The sequence below is a fragment of the Mastigoproctus giganteus genome, chromosome 6, assembly GCF_048544385.1.
Source record: "Mastigoproctus giganteus isolate SK-2022 chromosome 6, ASM4854438v1, whole genome shotgun sequence".
Taxonomy (NCBI): Eukaryota; Metazoa; Arthropoda; class Arachnida; order Uropygi; family Thelyphonidae; genus Mastigoproctus; species Mastigoproctus giganteus.
In genome coordinates, this window is record NC_143580.1 from 4524222 (window position 1) to 4549610 (window position 25389).

The 25389-nt window shown below is 38.1% G+C and overlaps 1 protein-coding gene across 1 annotated transcript in view; it reads right to left on the bottom strand.

The window, feature by feature from the left end:
- LOC150083829 (uncharacterized) overlaps nucleotides 1-23437 on the bottom strand; it is a 607249-nt gene extending 583812 nt beyond the window's left edge. Inside the window, exons 1-2 of the mRNA XM_090375392.1 lie at nucleotides 23095-23437; nucleotides 470-661 (exon numbers count right to left, since the gene is read on the bottom strand). Coding sequence (XP_090231518.1) covers nucleotides 470-661; nucleotides 23095-23266 — 364 coding nt within the window. The 5' untranslated portion in view covers nucleotides 23267-23437. The remainder of the gene's footprint in view (nucleotides 1-469; nucleotides 662-23094) is intronic.
- Nucleotides 23438-25389: the final 1952 nt, after the last annotated feature.

A 25389-nucleotide genomic window follows, 5' to 3' on the forward strand; every position in this document is an offset into this window, starting at 1 on the left:
AAAATATATTGAAGTCTCTTTTATGATGTGTTGGGCAAGCATTAGTTCAAACTGCGAAAGTCTGCAATTAACGAGGGTTTTTGCCCATAATAACTTCCTGGTGTCAGACAGGGCAGTGGCCTGATATCCATGACCTACTTTAACCCTAAGAATATGCCGTTTCGATAAACCCGGCTTCTGACTAACTCCATGTCAGATGGTGATAATAAACAGATAGAATTATTTCCACATGTTCGCGAAGCCCACACCATGAACGGCTCACATAACAGAAAACAATGGACAGCACGCGATGGAATGCTTCAAAAAGTGTCTTCCGGTGGGCCAAAGACGTTAAAGAATGCAGAAGTGATGATTTAGACACGTTTGCATGAGCACTACTGAGGACAACGATTTTCAGTTTCCCTGCAGAGAACTTTCCATGAATCCTGAAATGAATTACTGTAAAATAAAGTCATTATTGTCAACTTACCTGTAAAAATCTGGGAAGTGGTAGCAGTCAAAACTGCTCTCTGTGATATATGATAGGCAATATCGGGTGCCCCATATACAGGTTTTCCATCGTCATCTATCCGTATGGCCCGATTTTCGCATATTCCAACTGTAGTTTCTACGCCTAATGGTTCTTGATCGATGCCAACAGACTTCAAAAGGTCAGCTGATCCTGGAACAAAATAAATGCAAGACAATATAAAATTTCTTTTAAAGAATTTTCAAAGAAACATTTTATAAACATTACAAAGTAAATATTTAATAAACTCGCTTAAGAGGTTTGGATGTGATCAGTACTATTCAGCTGAGAAAAGACCCGGACAGGGTTGAACAAATCCCACCCCCACTTCAGATGGTTGAAAAGTCAATCATCTGAGGAAAATTCTCATTGTGGTAATAATTATTGTTGACTTAAGATAATTAATACAACGTGAATAAATTTATTATATTATATAGAAAGTACTGAATTTTTCTTTTAAGTTGTAGCAACCCATTCTTAAAAATCACTTATCAATTGATTACAGTTAGAGGTTTGAGTTTTAAGACTGATCAACTAAATCCTAAAAAATCTGACCGTAGACTTTCTTACAGTACTTTATGCACTAGAACCCAGAGTGCCACAGACAATAAAATACTTTAAAGTGAAAATCTATTTCATGATAAGGTTGATGAGTATTGTAAACGAAATAAGTTTATTTACCATCGAATTTTTAATTAGTTGATTACAGTGATGGTCATTCAAGTTTATGCAATATTGACGTTTTATAATGTAATGGCATACTGTATAAAGATTTTAATAAAATAAAATTATGAAAATAGGTTAGTAATATCTACGTTTGGACTGACAGCGAAGATTTTCTCAAGACGAATTTAAAAATAAGATTTATGTCTCTAGAAACTTTGGTTGCTCTACATTCATCCAAGAGGTATGGAAGCACAATATTATTTTCTAAAATTTGATGCGCTCTGCATTAACATTTTGAGATTCACCGAACAAGGCTTGTTTTTACTAGACCTGTTTGTTTTCTGAAATCGATTGGGTTGGTTGTTGTTTTGGTTGTTTTAGGCGCATCAGCAACTTATGCCATATTGCTCTGTATATAATATCTGTAAACTGCTTCTGTTCTGTGGTCCTAGTTTGCTAGACGTAAAATCAGTTTTCGGGAGAAAAAGTCATGCTACCCTCGCCTGAGACCGACTAAATCATTCACTTTGTGAAAAAAAGGCCATAAAAATTCCTCGCGTCATTGATGAATTCCAACTCAGGTCTTTTCCACCTGGTGTGGGACGGGGGAAAAGACTACATTCGATTTAATGTCATATTCCTAAACCACTTTAACATAAAGTTATAATTTCTCTCATATGTCGCAGTTTTTAATTCCCTATCCAGTTAGACATCACTTCTTTAAACAACATATAATGGTCTTGAGTATGCATAATAATTTAATCGGGATAATAATTTCTTTTGCCATTTTCACAAGTTAAACATTTGAGTTCCTAACCATCTTTCTTCTTTTTTTTTTTCCTTTCTCTTGTTTCTATGGTTCTTGTTTATACTCCGGCACGACCACCAGGTCAGTGGAGTTTACAATAAATCAATCAATACAAATATTAATCGTATCTGAACCCCGGTTCACTTAAAGAGCGTGTGCTACTGCACTCGCGCTCTTGACCACTCGGCTACGTCAGGTTATTAGTTTCCGGTTTGTTGTTGGCTATGAATAAGTTCATTATATTTTTAAAACATCAACAAATTTAATGTGGAATGAAACGCCTACCAAGAGTTATTAATAATTTAAATAATAATTTAAATGATGCTTGGACTGATGGACTTATTGTACTGGAAGTCACCAGAGAAGTCGAGAGCTAACGCGGGCCCGGTGCAAGGTGCATGACGTTTCTTTCCCTTATCATCGTATTTGAATGTGTTTTATGTGTGTATGTGCGTCCACGTGTAGATGTGAAAATTAAACAGCAACAAGTCAATTCTAACATACAATAAGATAAAAAATTAATAAAATAAAAACATTTTTATTATTTTATGTTCAGATTTTTTGCCGATTATTAAAACTTAAAAAAATAACTTTAACTTTTAGACTGATATGAAAGTTGAACTTTAAAGATAAACTTTAAAAATTTCAACTTTAATTACTTCGTAATACAAGATTTCGACCGGGCCCCTTGAAGAAATGTGGGCCTGGGTGTACCGTAGACTCCTAGTCCCCTACTCCTCTTGTCGGACAATGAAGCCACTTCGTTTTCAGTGGGATTGGAAACTCATTCATCATTTTACTTATGGAATGAACAACGAGCTATACATTTCTAGAAGGGATACTTTCATCACAAATTTATGCAATATACCACAGAAGAAGGAAAATTAAGAAATATAAGCGTGGAAAAAACGTGAAGATGCCTGTTCAGATGGCCTTTCTCTGTTATCTCAGAGTTACCATGAAAGCGATCGCAAATTTTGAAGTGATAATATTAAAAAAAAATTCTAATTAATGTCCTGATGTAGTAATTCAAGAAAGATTGACTGGCAGAAATAGCACGAGTGAAAGAATCCAAAAATGGCTGCTGAGCGTATCTGCCTTCTTTAAAAGGAAAGCTGTTAAAGGCATAGCTGTTTCAAATATCGATATTAGGAAGGCGTAGTCACTCTCTTCACTCTCTTACGGCCTGATCTAGGTCTTCTCTTCACATCACGCTTTAATTTCAGCACCCGGGATACTGTTGACTGGTGGCAGCCTATTTTTTTATCAGCGATAGGAAGGGCTTTCTACACGTGCAACAGCTACACTTTTTTTCTTGGTGTCAACTGAACATATGGAACCATGCTTACACCTCCGCAAAACAGGATACTAATGAGCGTGTATACCCTTCCAACGCCGTATTTATTTATATAAACGGTTGATGCAATACCTTGCAATTACTGTTTGATGCAATAGAAGCGTTATCTGACGTAATACCTTTGCTTTGCAACAAACAAAATGAGTGTAATCAAACAATATCTTATACGTTTCAGTGGGATTAGCTGATTTACGATATATAAGTTAGTCATTTGTGCAAAAGCATCAATTACTTAATTTCCTATTTAAAAATTAATCATTAAATTCTGGTTAATATCATAAACTCGATTCCTGAGACTGTTCGAATAACATACGATTTATCTTAGTAGAAGCAAAACTAGAGATCAATATTGTGAAAAACATATTCAAGGAAGATTTTGATATTATGCAAATATCACAGACTAGTGACTGGTACATACTTTTATTAAATAAAAATCATATTATCCATCAGTTCAATGATTTCATCAGCTTACTGGTTTCGACTATTTAAGGTAATAGTTCCCAATCTTCTGTCAATCAAGTCACACTTGAAGCACATATACGGCACACCTAAGTAGTAATTTGAACTCAATTTGTATAACTTGCTGTACAGCTGCAGTACAAGAAATATATTTATAAATTAAAATTAGTATTTTTATTTATTTGCTTTTGTTCCCTTCAACGTAGTTCTCATGGGCAGTATTAAAAGAAGTCAGTAGGACCTCGGCAGCGTACTGATTATCATCATAGTCCTTCCGCATCTGGTGCAAAAGGTCTGAGTTTGAATTCCATCAATGATCTCAGAAATTTTTAAGAGCTTTTTTCACAACGTGCTGTAAAATTGATGTAAAATTACAATAAATGTAAACTTTTACGTCGGTCTCTGACGAGGGTTATATGGTTTCTCTCCCGGAAATTCAGGTTTTTCGTCTTCCACGCACAGAAAACCGACGTAAAAAACAGATGCAGTGCAGACTTATATAATATAGTGACGCCTCAGCCTAAGTTCTCTTACTTAGGCTGAGGCTTACCACACACGAACTTCATATAGCTGTCCTCGACGGTAGCACAATTGGTTGGATCGCCGTCTTCCAAAAACCGTGTGGAAAATACCTGAGGTCGATGACGGGAAGATTTTTTAAGGGTCTTTTTGACAACCTGGCTGAGTTAGTCGGGCTCAGGCTAGGGTAGCATGGTTTTTCTCCGGGAAACTCAGGTTTTTCGTCCAACAAATAGAAAAGCGATCAGAACATACGCAATTTAGTCGCCGATGCGCTTAAAACCAAACAACCAACCTTTATATAGCTTTACAGGAGTTGGACACAGAATTCTGAATTACATTTAATTGCTTCACCTTTAATGAAATGAAAATATTAGAGAAATAGATTCTCCAGACAATAAACCAAAAGAAAATTTATTTATTTACACATACACGCTCAGTATTACTCATTTCTCCACTGATCTCAATTTTCTCAACCACATTAATTATATTCTTTCTTCACCGATGTAATCTCTTGGCATTATTAAGAGTACCTCGATATTTTAAATCCAATAATGTTTTAATCCGACTTTAAAAGAAATGAGTTCTATTCATCTTAATTAGTTTTGTGATCTGCATAAAGAAGTAATTCTATATTACTTCATTAACCAGTGACTCCATTACTATCCCCGAAAAAAAAGTTGAGCTAAAAGATCTGTAATTACTCATGTTACCCTTTGATCCCCTTTATGTAATGGGGGAGGAGGGAATACATTCCACAACTTCAGTCCTTATGAACCTCCCCTGAATCCAAAGGTGTGCTCATAATCATGGCTAAAGGTTTGCTTACCTCTTTTTTTTTTTTTTTATGAAAACCCCAAACACGAGAGGTATTAGAACCTATAGTACTTAGTACCGTGCATGGGTTAGAGGTTGAGAAGACGAAAGAATATATTTGTTGACATTAGACTTGCCTGTAGACAGTAATTTTCAGGAAATACGTATGAAGGAAGGTTGTTCCAGAAAATGGAAGCTGAGTGAATAAATGAGGAAGAGGAAAAAGTTGGTTCTGTTAGTTTGAAGTTGGACAGTAAATGGATGTTGGCTGGTGGTGGCACGTGTTCGGACTGTTTTGAAAGAGAGAGCAGGAATTATAGAAGCCAATTCAGAAGAACAGTGCCCGTGGAAGTATCTGTAGAAAAGGCATGCAACATAAACAGAACGTCTATGAGACAGAGAGTGGAGAGAGTCTGTTAGAGACGAGTCGTTAATTAACCTACCTGCCTTCTTCTGGATGGAATCTGGAAGCCTGAGAGAGGTTTTGGGGGCACCACCCCCCAGTGGTGGGAACAATATTTCATGGTAGGGCAGATTTGCGATTTGTACAGAGTGAACAGCTGTTTGGAAGAAAAGTAACGCCGAGAGCGAAAGAGAAAACCAAGTTTTTTTAGCTGCACAGGAAGAAAGCAATATTTGTAATGTGCTTGTGCCAGGAGAGATTAGAAGTCAGGGTAATCCCCAAAAGAGATATATCATCTTGCTTAGAAATCAGAGTGTCATCGAAGGTAAGCGTAGGAACAGAACGAATCCTTTTTGCGAGATATAAGACAGTACTGAGTTTTAGGATTGAAATCAACTAAGTTGTCTTTGCTCCACTGGAGAATTGCCTGGAGATCGGCATTTAAGGAATTGGTAGCGGATATTCGAGAAGTTGAAGCTGATTGAGCAGGGTAAGGTTTCTCAAAATGGAAAGTGGAATGCAATGTGCTATCATCAGCAAAACTATGGATAGGATTTCCGGTCAATGGAAGAAAGTCATTAATATACAACAGAAAAAGAGTGGGGGAAAGAACTGAACCTTGGGGGACACCAGCATTAGTGGAGAAGTCAGAAGATAGAGAGCCATCTACCATCACCCTGGCGCCTCCGTGGCCAGGTGGGACGGAGCAGCAGTGCGTAGCACATGCTTCTTGATTAGACCGGGGTTCGGGCCCGTCACCACCAAATACAGAGGATGCGGAAAGGTCAAGGGAATGACCACCGCATATTCCCGGAGCAATATGGCCTTAGTTGCTAATGCTCCTAAAAAAAAAACCAAATAACAAATAACAATAACCATCACCCTCAGTGAGCGGTCAGAGAGAAAACTAGATAACCAATTACAAAAAACAGTTGGCAAAACATAATATGGAAGCTTGTTTAGAAGACCTTTATGCCAAACACAATCGAAAGCCTTTGAGATGTCAAGACCAACTGCTTGTGTTTCACCGAACTTTTCCCTTGAATTTCTGAGTCAGAATATCACCTGCGGATCGACACTGATGGAAACCATACTGGCGATCGCTGATCAGACGGAAGTTTTCTAGATAGTTTAAGAGTTGGCGGTTAATTGATTTCTCCATTACTTTAGAAAGAGTAGAAGGAATTGCAATGGGACGATAATTGGATGGGAGGGACTTGTCACCCTTTTTAGGAACTGCTGGATATGAGAAAATTTCTAAGCAGATAAGAAAGTGAAAAAAGGCGGCAAAGAACAGCAGTAAGTTCAGGAGAACAAGTTTTGATAAAGTGGAGAAATACCATCAGGATCTGGAGCTTTCTTAGCATCGAGATTCGTCAAAATCATTCTGACATCCTTATGACGGATGACTACAGGAGGCATTGAATGGAGCGTTCTGGGAATGGTGGGAGGTGTTTTTCTAAGATCACTAATAAATGAGTTGGAAGAAAAATGGGATGCTAGCAGGCAGGGTCACTGCGACCCTATGTGCCGCCAGTAAGCGAAATTCAATTTGCAGCTCAAAAATATTTCGCTTAAAAAATAAAATAAAACGTAAATAATTAATTTATTGAAAAAGAAAAGAATTACAACATATCTCACATATAATATAATGAAACAACAAACGAAAATAACAAAATAATTCTGAAATTCTGGAAACGCACTTTAAATTCTAAATCACAGTAATCGTACTCGATCACAATAATAAAAGAAAAAAAATTATAATGTTAAAAAAATTTACAAATCTGTTTCCTTGTTTTAAGAGATGCGAATTTATTAATTATTTCATTTATGTTTATTTGTCCCAAATGATAATTTTCCATTGAAATTATTAACGAATTAGAGAGTCGTTGTTGACACATTGTCGATCGTAAATAATTTTTCATTAAATTTAATTTCGAAAAACTCAGTTCACCTGAGCTAACTGAAATGGGAAAAATTATCAAAAAAATTGGCATTAGTATTAGTAGTGGCATATGATGAAAGAAAGCAAGCTTATACAGGACCACCGAAAAAAAAAAAAAAAAAGGAAAAAACCCATTTCCCATTCACCTCCCCATCAGCTCCAAAACTTTGTCCAGTTCTTCTTTCAATTTATTTAAGCTATCAACTTCCACGACAGATGGAAGTTTGTTCCACATTCAACCAAATTTCCGAACGTCTACAACTGTCTTTTTTCAATTCGAATTTATGCTCTCGCAAGTGTGTAATCTGAGCCACAGGAAGAATCCCATCAACATTGAGCCTGCTCAACCCATTCAAGGCCTTATACACCTCAATCAGATCACCTCGCAGGAGCCTAGTCTCCAGAAGCTGCAATTTGCAGAACTTAATCCTTTCTTGGTTCCCCTCATTTGCATACATTTTTAATACAACTGCTACATTTGAAAAAGTATCTGTAAAATTATTTTTAAAAATATATTGTAACGCTTCAAATGGAGTAATATTGTCTTTAATATAAATTTGAAGTACTCTAAGTTCTTCAAATAATGCTAATCCAGCAATATCAGACTCATTATGATCAATGTCACTTAATTTATTACATAGATATTTGCAAAGATTTAAGAAATCGTTATATTACTATTTTTTTTTTAATTCAGAAATATAAGATATTTAAAAATTTCTGCATGTTCTTTCATATTTCTAAACCTTTCAGTTAACGGGAAAATTGTTGTGTCCATAATTTAAAAGAAAATATTAATTTTGAAATTTCGTTGCGGATGCTGAATAGCTTTCTCTCTACTTTCATAATCGAAATGACGTCTTTTCAACCTTTTGCTAGCAATGCTTACTTCTGGAAACGAAGCGGAAATGCCAGTGATAGTAGCCATATTATTAGCCGAATCGAGAATTTTTTGGACTGCTTCCTCTGTTCTATTTTCTTAAATATTCCGTGATTTCCCATTGGTATGGATGTAAGGCAAGGATATTCCATGTTCCCCGTACTATTTGATTTATACGTAGAAGCACTGATGAAAGAGTTCAAACAAGAGAAGAAAGGAGGTGTAAAAATAGGAAGGGTGAAGATAAAGACAATAAGATTTGCAGATGACTAGATATTGATTGCTAATAATGAAGAATTACAGAGCTCCTTGGACATTTTGAATAGCACAATAAAGGAGTAAAATATGAAGATTAACGGCAATAAAACCAAGATAATGTTAATTTCAAAGTGGCCAGGAAGAAAAATCAATCCAAAATTAGATGGAGTAATATTGGAACAGGTCGACAGATACTTGGGAAGCTTATTGAAAGAAATTGGGAAAAACCCGAAAGAAATAAAAACAAGAATTGCAATGGAAAAGAAGCAGCATTTAGTAATAGAAAAGAACTATTGAGAAGAAAGCTTTCGAGATGTGGGTGTGGAAGAGAACGGAAAGGGTGAAATGGGTGGACAGAGTGAAAATGGGATTTTGCGGAAAGTAGAAAAGAGAACGTTTGTAAAGAATTAAAGAGACAAAATAACTTTATAGGACATGTATTGAGAAGCGAAAGCATGCTGAGGAAACGGATTGAGGGGTAGATGTGTGGGAAGAGAACCGTGGGGAGAAGGAGAATTGGAATGGGTTGGACGGTAAGAGGAAATTATGCAGGAATTAGCATTAGCATTAATAGAGGCATATGATGCAAGAAAGCAAGCTTATGCAGCATCAGCCAAAAAAAAAAAAAAAAAAACCACTTCCACTTCACCCCTCCTTTCGTTCGAAATACCTGTCCAGCTGAGCCTTAAACTTATTTAGGCTATCAACTTCCACGACAAGGGATGGAAGTCTGTTCCACCAACCAACTACCCGCTGGCTAATCGCAAATTTCTGCACATCTATCCTACATCTGTCTTTCCTCAATTTGAATTTATGCCCTCTCAGGTGATTATTCTGAGCAAGAGGAAGAATCCCCTCAGCATTGAGCATGCTCAAAACATTCAAGGCTTTATACACCTCTATCAGATCACCTCGCTGGTGCCTAGTCTCCAGACACTGTAATTTGCAAAACTTAAGCCTTTCTTCGTAAGAGCACCCCTTTGTTCCATTCACTGATCTTGTTGCCCTTCTCTGTACTCGTTTCGTTCCAACAGCTCTACATCCTTCTTGAAATGAGACCTCCAGACCTGTATACAGTACTCAAGGTGTGGCCTGACCATTGCCTTATACAAGGGAACAATCACCTCCTTATCCCTAATTAAAAGTATAGCACGAGATAGAGAAACATGGCGTCAATGAAGCCCTGAACCTGCTTGAGGGGAGAGAACTGGAAGGAAAAAAAGATTTTATAACTGCAAATTATAAATATGAAACACAGATCCGGATAAGCAAATTAATGCCCCTGCAATTTCATGTATTTATTTCAAATGAATTATTTGCCTGCCATGTTGAATACTGGTAAATGATGGAAGTTGCGCTGATTGTATAAAACCACATCAGATGACCAACGCGACTTCTGGGTATGTGGAACAAGCGGTTGGATAGGTTATAAGAGTAATACTAAATTGCAGAATGGTAATCCTTTTGGCTCTTAATTCGTGCGTAGCAGCAGCACTGATTTCCTTCGTTCTACTGAAATTATTACAAATGTAATTACCCAGGGAAATTTTAAAAAAATCGCTAAATATCAGATTTCTCTAAAAAGAAGTTCGTTAAACAGAGGTCCTATTGTATATGTCAAAAATGTTTTTGGCGCTTACCTCGCCTACCGACTTGCGGCGACCCTGCTAGCAGGTCAGCTTTAACCTTGGCTGAAGTGACAAAAGAACCAACTGATTTTGACAGAGATGGGCAAACGTTGCGGCCAATAGCTTTGGCAAGAGACCAGAATACTCGGCTACTATTAGGGCAAGAAGCGAGTTTTCTTCTCTTACACTATTCAAAATCTAGTTGGGACTGATTAATAACTGCTTTACAATTGTTGCGAGTTCTAGTTTAGGCAGAAAATGAAACTGAAGAACTGGAAACAAGCCAATTACGATATGCAACATTCTTCTCTTGAACAGCCTTAGCACATTTATTGGAAAGCCAAAGTTTAGATAAAGACGAGATTTTAAAGTGGGGTGTGAAATAAAGGATTCCATTCCTACAAGAATAATTTCACTGACACTATCTGACCAAACGTTGACATCAGAAGTTTTGAAACAGTAATCCGACCAAGGAAAAGAAGAAAAGAAATCTCGCAGGTCATCCCATTTTGCATTCTTGTAATGCCAAACAATATGGGGTTGGGAATAGCCATGAGATAAAGGTTCCATTGGAGAAGAGACCAATCACCAAGTTGTGATCTGAGGTGCCTAAAGGACCACTCGCTTCAACCGTGTACTTAGAAGGGTCGTTTGTGAGAAAAAGATCAAGCGTGTTGGCTGTATGGTTAGGATTGTCCGGTATTCTTCTAGGTAAATGAACAATCTATGCAAGGTCATTAGTAATTGCAAAAGCCTCAGCATCTCGACCAGCTTGGTCCGTGTGACTAAAAAAACGGAAGTCAGCTGGAGTTGTGAACATTAAAATCACCAAGGAAAATTACCTCACTGGTAGGAAAGTTGGACTGGAGAAAGTCAAGTTGCAAAGAGAGCAAGTCGAAGAGCTCCAAGTGATTAGTGGAGTTGGGAGAACGGTAGAGACAACACATGAATTTGACAGAATGAGGTAGAGAGATTTTAAGCCAGAGAAGATAGAAAAGAGGAGGTTCTAAATTACCAAGTTTCTGACAGTGAATATCGGAACAGGCATATGCACGAGTACCACCTCTGAGGCGAAAGGAATCATACAGCGAATAATTTGGGCAACTGAGGTGAGCAGTAGTTGAATCAACCGATAACTGAGATTCTGTCAGATAAAGTACATGGGGTTTGGCAGACTGCAAGTGGAAGTGAACATCATTGAAATTAGTTTTGAGACCACGTATATTTGTGAAATGAACTAGGAAGTGTTTGTAAAGTTCAGATCTATTCGCATATAAGTTTGCTCTATTAGTTTGACAATTCATAGTGTATTCAATAGTAAGAAAAAATGTTTGGGGGGGGGGTATGCTGTATGAATTAATAAAATTTTTGGATAAGGCGTACACATGTTAAGAATATACCCAGATCCTTGACATAACGTGGCCTCGACAATGCCCACCCCGCACAACACTACTCAGACTCCCTCCAGTCCCTAACTAGCATAGTAGAGGCAGCAAGATTATACACTAGCTGATCCGGAAGCCTCCTAGAGAGTTACCAACAGGTTCAGTCTGGTAACTCTCTAGGAGGCTGGCCTGCAAACACCGTTTTAGAGCTGTACCCTCGAAATGTAAAAAAGTTTGGATCTCGCCAAGGTATTCACCATAACCTCAAAGGACATCAATCATACTGTATGATGGAAGAGATGGGGGAGGGTTGACCAGAATTTTGCTCTGGAGACTAAACATGGGTTCCACCACTTCAAGCCTCCAATAAGCAAAGTGGTGGTAATGCACCGGTGGATGAGTCATCTACCACCTAGTATTGCCTGGTAACACAGAGGGACGGCATTCCTCCGTGTGGTGTGAGCGCCACACCTCGACCCGGCTGGGTGGTCACCCACAGTGCGCTTGCCCATGTAGGTTATATCCAGGATTACTAACAGTTCCACCATCGTGAAGGTGCAAGCAGAGGATTTGGATATCACGGACCGTCCGAACTTCGTCGAAATTAGATCCGTTTGACTTGAGTGTCACCCGAATATCAGTTCCAACAGAGTTTTAGACTCCCAGGTTGGAAGCACAGCTTGTCTGGCATATATCTAAGAGAATGGTTGCGATGACCTCAATAACCAAAAAGCTGCATCCTGCTGCGTCCCTAATATAACTCGATAGATTACATCCCTCAGGTGCCTTTTTTACGCTTAACTTCGAAAATTTTCTCCTCAACTTTCCTCTTAGTTATCAAAATCATTCAGCTCCCAAAGAATGATTTTGATAACTGATAACTAAGAGAAAAGTGACAAGCAGGTGCAAAATACCTTTCCAGTTTATCAGTAACCTGAACAGAATCATCAACAATTAAACCACTCATTTATAGTCAACCAATGTGACTCATCCCATTCCTTCACAACATAAATGAAGAAATCATTCCTCCTTTTCTTTTCAATCTTAGTCAGATTTCTCGTAATGTGCCTTATCACACCTAACCTCCAGTTTGACTCGATTACAGACTAGTTTATATCTACCATAAGCTCTGTATCACCTGATAATTTATATGCGTCCCATGCATTTTTTTGTCTGCGAGCTTCATTAGATAATCTGACATCTATTTAGGTCTCACCTAAATAGTTCTTGAGGTTGTCACAGATATTCTCTCGAGTATGACAAGATGGGCTTACTAGATAGGAGTTTAAAACGTTGATAGAACTGATATTCGGCTGACACTCAAATCAAATGGACCAAATTTCGGCAAAGTCGGGCCGTTATGCAACAAAAAGTCCTCTGCTTTCACCTTCATGATGGTGAGACCCTTAGTAACCCTTGGTATAACCCCTATGTGTAAGTCCTGAAACAACGCACCTAGCATACTGGAGGTGACCATCCAGATGCGAACCAACGTGATCAGGGGTTGAGATGAGGGGTCCACACCACATGGAGGAATGCTGCCCCTCTGTGTTATCAGGCAATATTAGGTGGTAGTTAACCCTCACAACTGGTGCAATACCACCACTTTGCTTATTTGAGGCTTGAAGTAATGGAACCCATGTTTAGAGCAAAACTCTGGCAACACCCCCCCCCTTGCCCTTCATCTCTTCCATCTTGCAGCTTGATTGATATCATTGGAGGTTATGATGGACACCATGGCAAGATCCAACCTTCTTCAAATTTCGAGGATACAGCTCTAAAACGGGGCTTGCAACCGGCCGCTATTTTATCCACCGGATCGAACCTATTGCTAACGCAGTAGGAGGCTTCCGGATCAGCTAGTGTATAATCTCGCTGCCTCTACTCTGCCAGACTGGAGGAAGTCCGGGTAGCGTTAGGCCACATTATATCAAGGAGCTGGCTATATCGATGCGTATGGGCTTGGCAAACCCAGGATCCTGAGCTGGATATCATCATTCTTCTCTTTCTTGGTGATTCCTCTCTCTCTCTCTCTCTCTCTCTCTCTCTCTCTCTCGGGGTAACTTGAGAATTTTTTTTTTTTTTTTGGCTAGTGCAGCATAAGCCTCAGGCTTCCTTGCACCATATGACTAATAATAATAATAATAATAATAATATTCTTTGCGTGTGTACGCCATATCCAAAATTTTTATTACTTCATACACCATATCCTCCCCACCTTTTCTTACTACTGAAATACATGAATAGTCAAACTAAATGAACAAACTTATTTGTGAAAATATCTAAATCTCCCAATCATTTCCTCGTTTATTTGACAATATACGTGGTCTCAGATCGAATCTTAAGAATGTCCATTTCCACTTACAGTCTGCCAAACCCCCACGTACCTTTCCTGACATAATCCAAATTATCCGTTGACTCAACCACTGCCCATCTCAGTTGTCCTAATTATTCACTGTACGATTCCTTTCGCTTCAAAGATGGCACTTGGGAATATGTGCACTCTGATATTCCCTGTCAGAGACTTAGTAATTTGGAATCTTCTCTTTTCAATCTGCTCTGGTTTAAAATCTTTCTACCGCATTCTGTGAAATTCTTCTGTTTCCTCTATCGTTCTCCCAACTCCACAAATCAGTTGGAACTCTTTGACGTTCTCACTTTGAAACTTCACCTTCTCCAGCCCAAAATATCCTTAGTGAAGTAATTTTCCACGGTGATTTTAATGTTCACAAGCTGTAGTTGGCTTCCATTTTCTAGTCACACAAACCCAGCTTGTCGCGATGGTGAGGTGGTTGCAATTACTAATGACTTCGCATAGATGGTTCATTTACCTACCAGAATACCAGACCATGCTAAACACACGACCAACGCTCTTAATCCGTTTCTCACATTTCACTCCGTGGCTGAGTTAGCCGATCTCAGGCGTAGATAGCAAGATTTTTCTCCCCGACAACTCGGGTTTTTCGTCCAACAAAAGAGGCAAATCGGCCATACAACACATGTAATTTACAGACATAATACACAATGCACGGCAGATGAATAAAAATATTCGGATGGCCTAAAATAATTTAATTTAATTTAATCCGTTTCTCACAAACAATTCTTCCAAGTACGGTCCAGGTGAGTGGTCCTCTAGGCATCCTCTGATCACAACTTAGTGATGGGTCTCTTCTCCAGTCGAGGCTTTCTCTTCTGGCCATTCTCTGGCCATTGCACTTACTTCTACTCTTTCTAAAATAATGGGGAAATCTATTAACCGCTAACTCTTAAACTATCTAGAAACCTTTTATCTGATCGATGATCGGCAGTATGGATTCCGTCATTGATCCACTGGTGATATTTCTGTCTTATGTTACCCATCTATGGATAAATTCAAAGGAAAAATTTGATGGACTTGGCAGTTTGCTCTTGACATATCAACTTCTCGAATATCCACTGTCCACTTCACAAAGACAACTTATTCAATTACTTTGATTTTGTGCTTCTTAACTAAGAGCACAACGCTCTTAATCCGTTTCTCACATTTCACTCCGTGGCTGAGTTAGCCGATCTCAGGCGTAGATAGCAAGATTTTTCTCCCCGACAACTCGGGTTTTTCGTCCAACAAAAGAGGCAAATCGACCATACAACACATGCAATTTACAGACATAATATATCCCTTATTGTTGATGTAGTATTTCAGGCGCATTAGCAACTTAGGCCATATTGCACCGAATATAATATATCTGTAAATTGCATATCCATTTTGTGAAAAAAAAAAAAAAAAGATAAAAATTCTTTGCGTCATTGACCGAATTCGAACTAGATCTTTTTCAACCCGATGTGCGGAGGATGGTGTTAATACCAAATGTGCTAACCACAAGATCGCCTTCCCTCTCCTGTCCGATCTACCCTTTCTGTATTTATTGTATTTCCCAAATTCAAATTCTGAATCTCTTATATCTGTGTGACACCCATATCGTTGATAATCCCTCTTGATGTCTTGACCAGTTACTATGTTCTTAGCAATAGTGCACGTGTAATTATACAGTACTTGTTCCATGGATTACTAAGAATAAAAAGAGTTGCACGTACTCTATACTTACATGTGCACTATTACTAAGAGCATAGTAGCTAAATTTGATGGTCCTGAAATCCAGAGATATGGGTGTCATATCAAGTTTTGAAATACCCGATACCTTGCTTTCTAGGCTGTTTTATATTCGAATCGAAGCAGCGCAAGAATTATTTTCACCTCTGACTGCGGCTGCTCTCAATCTATTAGTCAGTGTAACCCACCTTCCCGTCCCCAGACTTGCATTTTCCATCCACCTAACACCGTCTCGATAACATCAGAAAATATTTTTGAACCCATCCCTGTAACAGTCTTCCGCGTTAATGAGTACAGATCTCGCTGATCAAAATTCAACCTCACGAGCCTTTACTGTCTCCCCATGGCCGAATTGACTAACAAGGCTCTCTCATCATATACTCCCTCTAATCATGTTTGGGCAAAATTCACTTTCAATATCAAGTAGAAAAGCTACCTAACAAGTAGCTTTTTCTGAACAATGCACTGTACTTGCTAATTAAATCCTCAGATTTATTCTAAATATCTTTAGTACCAATGCGCACAACATCACCCTTTATGTCCAAAGCTGAACAAGTGAAACGAAATAATTTTAACTATCATTAAAAGTTTGAAAAGTCCAACGGTATTTAATCTTATTTAGTTGAAATTTTAATTCAGTTTAAATATAATCGAGTTTTGAATATTCACAAATGAACTACATTTAAAACTAAAATCAAATTACTTCATGGAATTTGTAGGTTGCACAGTAAAATTTTACTAAACTCTACTCTAAATCTCATCTTCAAAGTACTCAGGATTTCTAACATAATAATGTGGCAATAATGAATTCCATCTTAGAAGGATTAAAGTAAATGGCTTTCCGCGACCAAGAATTCTTGAACTTGAACTTTTCTGTTATTCAGAGTGTAGAAAACTATATTCGTCTTTGACTATCACATTATTGAAGATGAATCTGATAGGGATTCATAATCCCTATCAGATTCATCCCTATCAAATAAATAACTGATAGGGAAAATATAACTGAGGAGGCCCTTGCGCCAATAGACTTCAAAGAATAACAACAACGGCAGCAGACATTAAAATCAAGTAACAGAGTAGCCAAGGGATAAATCAGAACATCATTTACATTAATGAAAACAGAGGTAAAACGAGATGCCTGATAAAGCAACCATTTACAAGGGATGGAAATTAATACGGTCTATGACATCACTTTTTCAAATCACTAAATGTGAATATCAGTGCGAGAGCGGAATTAAAACATACATTTCTACTTAAGCGCTTCTTTCAGTAGCACAAAGTCGATGATCCTTTTTAAATTCTTTAATGTCTCGCATGTGTTAGGGTTGTTGCAAATTTCTTCCCACTACTTCCGCATATGAGCGACTGATTCCTCACTGCTTTCCTGACGCCACTCTTCTCCCACATCTTGCATTCATTTTGCACTCTTATCAGTGGCCTCTTATTTGGCTCTTAGTTGTGCACGGATGCATTCTTCAACGCATTGTCTGCATTTTTTTCACGTATCATAAATAAAACTTTTGCACTAATCACTTTGAATAACCTTAAAGTGATTAGTGCAAATGTTTTATTTATGATACGCGAGGGTGTCGGATCAGCTAATTCCCTTTCCATCCCCCTTTCCCTCAGTCGAAAATCATCTGCTTACTTGAGGTGATAATGCTTTTCCTAATAAATACTCTTCCTATTTTAAATTTATCGATCTACGCCCTCCTTAACAACGTGATAAACAGTTACATTTTGCTCTCGCTCTCTCTCTCTCTCTCTCTCTCTCTCTTTCATATGCTAAAGCGAACCACAGGAGTTTGGATTCTAATGTGCCATGCTGGTTCTTTTGAAGGACTTACTCGCTTTGTGTGCCCTCTTGGGTAGCACAGCTAGTAGAATAGCCGTCCTCCCCAAACCGGGTGGAAAACACTTGAGTTCAAGTCCCATCAATGACGTAAGGAGTTTTTAAGGTTTTTTTTTTTTTCACAACGCTCAGTTGGTCTCAGGCGAGAGTAGTATGGTTTTTTCTCCCGGAAACCCGAGTTTTTTCGTCCAAAAACAGGAACTTTACACACAGTATACATGGAGCATATGGCCTTAGTCGCTGATGCTAATAAAACCCTAATACAACAAAAACTCTTTGTGACTCAGGATACTGTGAAATTTCAAATAATTTTTACATACATTAATAATTGTTTTTATTCCGAAGAAACTAAGGCTACGAGGGGTCAGTGTATTCTGTTCACATTCCACTGTCCATTTCCTAATTTGAAATGCAGCGTGATAAAAACCATAAAAATATTTGTCTTGAGGGGACCGTAACCAACCATTTCCACGTGATATGGAGGAACAGTGTTGTATGTCATGCGCCAGGGTTCATAAATATTAATTACACACTTAGATGCCTAAGGCAATTTGCAATTAACCTATTAATTTAAAATTCAAGTATTTTAAATTAATAATAAATAGGTTAATAAGTTTAAAAGCTGAGAGAATTTCTGTCACTGTGGTTATCACGTATACTCATTTCATAGGTAAACAGCTTTATGCGAGCGTTGCATCAATGTTTTAATAAGATATTGTGTCCATTTTAAATTAACTGTTATATTAATCGGGAAAAAGGCATATTAATGGTAAAAATTAGCTTAGGCATTTTCTTTCCTTTTCTATTTACTTAACAGACGCATTTTGCTCAAAGATATTGCTGATAATTATTATTATTATTTTTGTATACCAGTATTAACCCCAGAGGCTCACATCTGGTGAGTATGGGCTCGGCACACCCAGGTCCTGAGCTGGATATTATCATTCTTCTCTTTCTTGGTAATTTTCTTCTCTCTTTCTCTCTCTCTCTCTCTCTCTCTCACTCACACACACACACACACACACACACACACACACACACACACACACACACACACACACACAGCTGCTCTTTTATTATTTCTTACTGTAGATTTATTTTTATCGGCTTTTTTTAGTTCAGGCAATATATATTCGATGCAGTAGGTTGTTGTAGTAGTACACTGCGCGACAAAATTAACAGAACACGTACAAAACGTGGTGTAACTCGTGCAGCTTTCAATGAAGCAGGGACAAAATTTGGTATGGTGGTGAAACATAGAATAACGATGAAATAAGGAGACAGTGAAATTTTCAGACAAGTATAGGAACATTTATAGGTGTTCTATAAGAATTACCAAAAAAGGTCACATTATAGCAGTCGATACAATATGCTCGAAAATATGGTGCGGCGTATGATCCCTCCAACAGCGAAACATGCCTGGCAGGTGAACCATGCTCGATATGCTCGATATAAGGGTGTCTATAAGATTCTGCGGCAACAAATCCCATTCAACCACCAGCGCACACCTTAGTTCACCAATTGACCAAGGCGTTGGCTTTCGGCGTGCAATGCGATGCTCAGGGGCGATCGACACATGTTCGTTCGGATTTAAGTCTAGTGATCGTGCTGGACATGGCAGTCGTTGGATAACTTCAGTTTCAAGTTATTCCTCTAGTATTCGAGCTCTTTGTGCAGTGGGGTTGTCGTGCACGGAAAGAAAATCTGGGCCAATCGCATCCCTAAAAAGTCGCGCATAGGGTTCTTCCATCTGTTTCTGGTATCTCTGTGCAATCCAAAGCTGCGCGGGTATCACAGTGGTATCGTCACCGTCCTCCCCACACTGGGTGGAAAAGGCTCGGATTCGAATTCCGTCGATGACGCGAGGAAGTTTAATGGGCTTTATTCACTCCGTGGCTGAGTCAGTCGGTCTCAGGCATAAATATCAACCACCCCCCTAAAAACTGGGTTTTTTTCGCTCAGCAAAACAGACAAATCGACCATAGCACACACGCAATTAACAGACATAAGACACACATAGTGTGCATAGTATTAGGGTGAGACGGCACCTGTGGTTTCCCACATCTGCGCCTTATGTTCACTGTGAAGGAATACAGTACATATTGCATTAGGTTCTGTTGTGTGTCCGGGAATTTGGCCGCAGGGCCCCTGGTAGACTCCACGTTGCCCGCACACACCACTAGGAGGTAAAAACACACAGCACGGCAGATGAATTTAATTATTCGGGTGGCCTAAAAACAATAATAGTTTGGTTGTGCACTCCAAAACATGAAGAGGGGTGCGGCCGTTGATCATTATTCCGCCCACACGAGAACGTCGCCTCCACCGCAAATGTTCCTTTCTCTGATGGAGGAGTGGTACTGCATTCCTCGTTGTTTCCAAATGAAATGGCGTCTATAATCTATTTGTAGGCTAAAACGGGCTTCATCATGCCAATATGCCAAGTCACATATTCACGGCACCAGTTTCGACGGGCTCTGCGATGTTTAGGGTTAATGGAATAGAAAGCATTGGCTTCCTTGCGTAGAGTCCACTTGAACTGAGCCTTCTTAACACAGTCCGGTTGGAAATGTTTTATCTTGGCCGAAGAGAAGAGACAGTTGTTCACAGGACATTGTAGCCTTTTGTCTTGCTCAGACAGAGGACTGTTCTGGTTGACGTAGCCTTCGGGCGACCTTGGCCAGCTCTTCTTGTAATGGTTACTGTTTCCTGAAACTGCTTCCAATATGCCTAGACGATACTGCGTGCACATTAAACCAACTTGCTGCCTCCATCTGCGAGTCTGCGCGTGTAGCACAGTGGTATCGTCACCGTCCTCCCCACACCGGATGGAAAAGGCCTGGGTACGAATCCCGTCAATGGCGCGAGGAACTTTAATGGGCTTTTTTTCATTCCGTGGCTGAGTTAGTCGGTCTCAGGCGTAGATAGCAAGGTGTTTTCCCCAGAAACTGGGGGGTTCTGTTTTCAGCAAACAGACAAATCGACCATAGAACACACGCAATTAACAGACATAAGACACAGCACGGCAGATGAATTTAATTATTCGGGTGGCCTAAAAATAATAGTTTGGTTGCCTACATCTGCGACTGTCCGGCTTCAAGTGGTCTATCTGAAAGAATTATCTAAAGTTTAGATTCTAAACGACAATGACTTACCATCCTGAGTACTCGAGATATGGCTATCCTACTGCGCAAGGCAAAAAAAGGGGAATGAAGTGATGTAGTCGCAACCCGTGTGATCATTCTGTAGGCATGAATGATTTGCATAATGTGCGGCTCTGTAAGCTAGTAGGTCGATTTTTGTTGGATACTCGGAATTTGCATGTCAAGATGACTATTATATGAAATATTCGCTTTCGGTGACACTGTTCACAATAAAATATTCACGAAAACATTTTTTTCTATTAATTTTGTTGAGCAGTGTAGTTTGTTTATGTAACATTACATAGTATGACCAGAGCTGTAATGCTCAACACGTTCTACGTTAATATCAGTATTCGTAAAATAATAAGAGAAGTTTACCTCAATATAGTACGTAGAACACTTCCGTATGATACTCTCCAGAAATTAAAACGAAAAAATCGAAAATCTTACATTAGAGTAACAAATAATTAAAAATCGATTTATTATCTTTGGCCCGAGTATCTTAGTGTAAATTTGTACCAAGCTGTTCAAAAAAATCCCCCATAATTGTGTGTATCGATAAGTTATACCTGGAGAGAAAGGAAGTGAATTAAATAGTCAATAGGAGTTAAAAAAATGAATTAGATAGCATGACCAGAGCTGTAATAAATTGATTTTTAATTATTTGTTACTCTAATGTAAGATTTTCGATTTTTTCGTTTTAATTTCTGGAGAGTATCATACGGAAGTGGTCTACGTACTATATTGAAGTAAACTTCTCGTATTATTTTACAAAGTAACATTACAGTTTATTTAAAGTTAAACAACTAAACAACATAACAACACACACTGCACAAACATAATATTACACACATTTCTGGCCTTCTACAGTGCTCAGTAATCATCACAGTGTACAAAGGGGGAGTTGAATTATCATTCAGGTGCCGTCCTACATAAGATACTATACATGTCTACATAGTTTACTTAGATTTTAATAAGGCTTTTGATACAGCATTGCACCTCTTCGCCGAGATATATATTTATAAGAGTAGCAGTCTATATTTTAAAATATTCTAATTTCAAATTTATTGAAATCCAATGTCAAGGCCTGAATCTCATTAAAATATCAACACTAACAGTTTGCAAAAGTGGAATACAACTTTTAATTATCTATTGAAGAAAAGACAGAAAAACCATCTTCCTTGGGCAGCGAAACATCTTGCTCCACATTTAAGGCCAAAGCTTAAGCTGTAGGATGAAATTCGATATAACTTATTTAATACTGAACATGCGCATTTAAACATTTGAAACCGTTGCCAGTGCGCGCGCCCATGCTCTCCTTGTAATTAGGGATGTCTCATTCATTTTCCCATGTTATTTATTTTATTTGAGATTTATTTTCATTTATTGCACAATAAAAGAGAAATTTTTTATTTCGCAATTATCCAATATTTACAAACATACCAATATTTCACGTTTTGAAATATCTTGACATTGTTATAAATATATATTTATAATCATTTATTCAAGTACTCAGTGATGCCATGGCATTACTGAATTATAGGCACATTATAGGCACAATGGCCTCACTGAGCACTATAATTATAATTGCATATGTAATTTTTTATATAATCGCAATTTTAATATAATATATACTTTTATATATTCTTACATAAAATATGTGATATTTTAAGCTTTGCAGCTGATTATTATTTGGAAATATATTATATTAAGAGCATATATATAGGTGGCGCTTGTACGAATGTTTAATATGATTTTCGATGTTGAACGTCACAACGAACAAATGAATAAAATAATTTTTAAAAAAAGAAGAAAATTTCTGTTTATTTCTGAAGGTGACCCAGCAGGTCAGAGGAGTTCACAACTGTAGTACATCGTAATTTTCTTTTTTTTATCGTATTTTGTGGCGCCACGTGGAAGTGCAGTGATCGTAAATTTTTCAAGTGACAAAGAAGTCTGAAATTAGAAGTACATTCCCGACAAAGAACTCTTAAAAATAAAAAGATATAATACCGATAATATTACATTTCAGAGAAATATAATTAAACTGAAAAAAGTAGAATTGATTGAAATGAATAAAAATAAAATAATAAAATAAATAGAAATTTTCGATGCGCAAACTACAGACACTACCCCTGTGTATTTGTAAGTACCATAAATAAGCAATTTTTAAGTATTTTGTGGCGTCAAGTGTAGATACGTTTTTGTAAGTGCCAACAAGGAAAGAACATGAAATATCAAAAAGAAGTTTACGTAAAATTTATAACTAGGACTAAACGACTAACTTTCTAGCGATGGATGAAAATAAGCTGTCTGTTATGGATATTATTGGAAAGGATACGAAATTGACCTGTTTATCTCCTGTAGGGTGGCAACTCACCTGAAGGTAACAAGGCTTCCGTCGGAGGTAACCTGTCCATGAGAGTTATCATCAACAGTCCCGCCGAACACAAAACAAAAATCCATTTCGAATTAGTCCAGAGCTTTCCAGTTCTTTTTGTTATGCAGTTTACACAAGTCCGTAAATTGCAGCACTTTTCCTTCCGTGCCATCCTCTTACAGGAACGCGCAAGGCTCAGACTTCCTGTTGGTCCTTCATCGTCACCATCCCATCATATCACCAAATGGCGACGAAGTTCGGTGCTGGCTGCCACATCAAAAAGTACGCACATCTGGGAACCATCACGATAACCTCCGTGGCTTTTCAACCGACGAGACGACGAACTTCCATCTCACACCGCCTATAAATGAGGCGGCCGTTGACGTTCTGGTAAATGATAACGGTCGGGGGGTTGGAAGGGGAAGTAAAAATGAATGAAAAAAAAAAACAGAAGAAGAAGAAGAAGTGGGATCGTAAACATTAAAGGAGCTGCATTGCCTCCCGGATTGCCGACTCCCACGTGGACACAGCGGGGAAAGGAATACATAAGACGCGCGCGTGATTTATGCGAGATATGAGAAAGTGACGGACAAACGAGATATGCACTTGACTTAGATTTCATTCATGCACATAAATATGTAAATTTGGGGCTAATTTCCTATCAAAGTCGAAGTTTTAAGCACAATGTCTCTTAGTAACTGGGTTATAAGAATAAAGTGACGTCATCTTATGGATTAAAAATAACTCTTACAGGCGTAAATGAAGGGTTAACCCCTGACATCATATGACTGCTCCATCCAGCTGGCAGACAAGAAAAATCCTTTAAGATTGACGTTGCTCATGGTGCAACACTGGTCAGTTTTATGCTTTGTGACAGGACTCCTCAGATTTTTGTAAACAGCAGTAGACAAGGTCTTTTCTTGCATCTGCAGCAAAAATAAGACAAATGAGTTGGTTCTTATTACAAGCATCAAATGAAGTGCGTTACTGTGGCATTCGTTGGCAACTGCCTAGCAGGATGGGTGAATTTACCGTTGAGCGAGTAATCACTGCTATTGAAAGCATAATAAAGCAGGTATATTAAATTTTATTCATTATTTATATGATGCCTGGTCAAAATATTAGAATGCATACCTTAATATCGAGTACAGGTGTTGTTTTGTTTTATTTTATCCTGGATTCAACAAGCGTTTGAAAGATATCAATACGATTTTATTCGATTCCTTCATTTGCTTTAGAAACCGTAGTTTCACGATGGTAATGGATGAACTGCTATATATTATAATAAAAACCGAATGTTGTTAAGATCTGGAAACTATGGCTGCCGTGCAAATGGATAAAGTCCTCTGATTCCTTTGTGTGTTCATTAAGTCTATTGATTTGATTTATGGAATTATCGCTTTGAAAGTAACTATCTCACATAAGCTAGAAATGGCGTTGCATGACTTACCATGTTATTTAAATGTATCAAATCAGATGTACACGATTTAATATAATATATTTAAATAATTCAAGAATGCTGGTCTCGAGAATGCATGAACACTTCAAATAAAAATCAAGAGGGTATAAATACTTAAGAATGTCTCGCCTGTTTCTTCAGACAAGCCAGAGAATAGATTTCATGGCATGATAAACATTTCCCACATAATTATTTCGACCGACCGAAAGCACACGCAGTTAGATATCATACACATCATAGCCTTAGTTGTTCTGGCGCTTACACAAATCTAACGAAACCTTCTAACCATGTATGCTTTATTCCATCGAAATTAAAAATTGAAACTTTTAATTCAATAATGTTTCATCAGTCAATATTTTAAACTATTGTATTGCGGATTCATCATAATTAGTAACATTCTCAATCTACAACTCTGTTCTTTCCACACAAGTTTTCCCTGCTCAATGGAATGAATACTCTGTGAGGCCACTGCCCAAGGTTAAAGCGACAACAAGCCTAAAAGATTTCAGACCAATCTCAACTTCTTATACCCTCCTCAAACTTCTTGAAAAGGTACTCCTTCCAGCATTAAACAAACAGCTGATGTCACAGAAGCCGAAACAGTTCCATTTCGTAGTCGAAAACAGATCCACCATAATAAACCTCATCGCCGCACAGACATCAATTCTTCAGGTCTTCGAAACTAAATCCGAATTAGTTATTGTGTACACCGATATTGAAGCTGCTTTTGACAGCCTAGACGTCACAGCCCTTCTCAGTCTTCTGCAATTCTTCTTCAGGATTAATGGAGATCTACTAGCTTTCTTCACCGCCTTATTGAGGAATAGAAGTGTTCA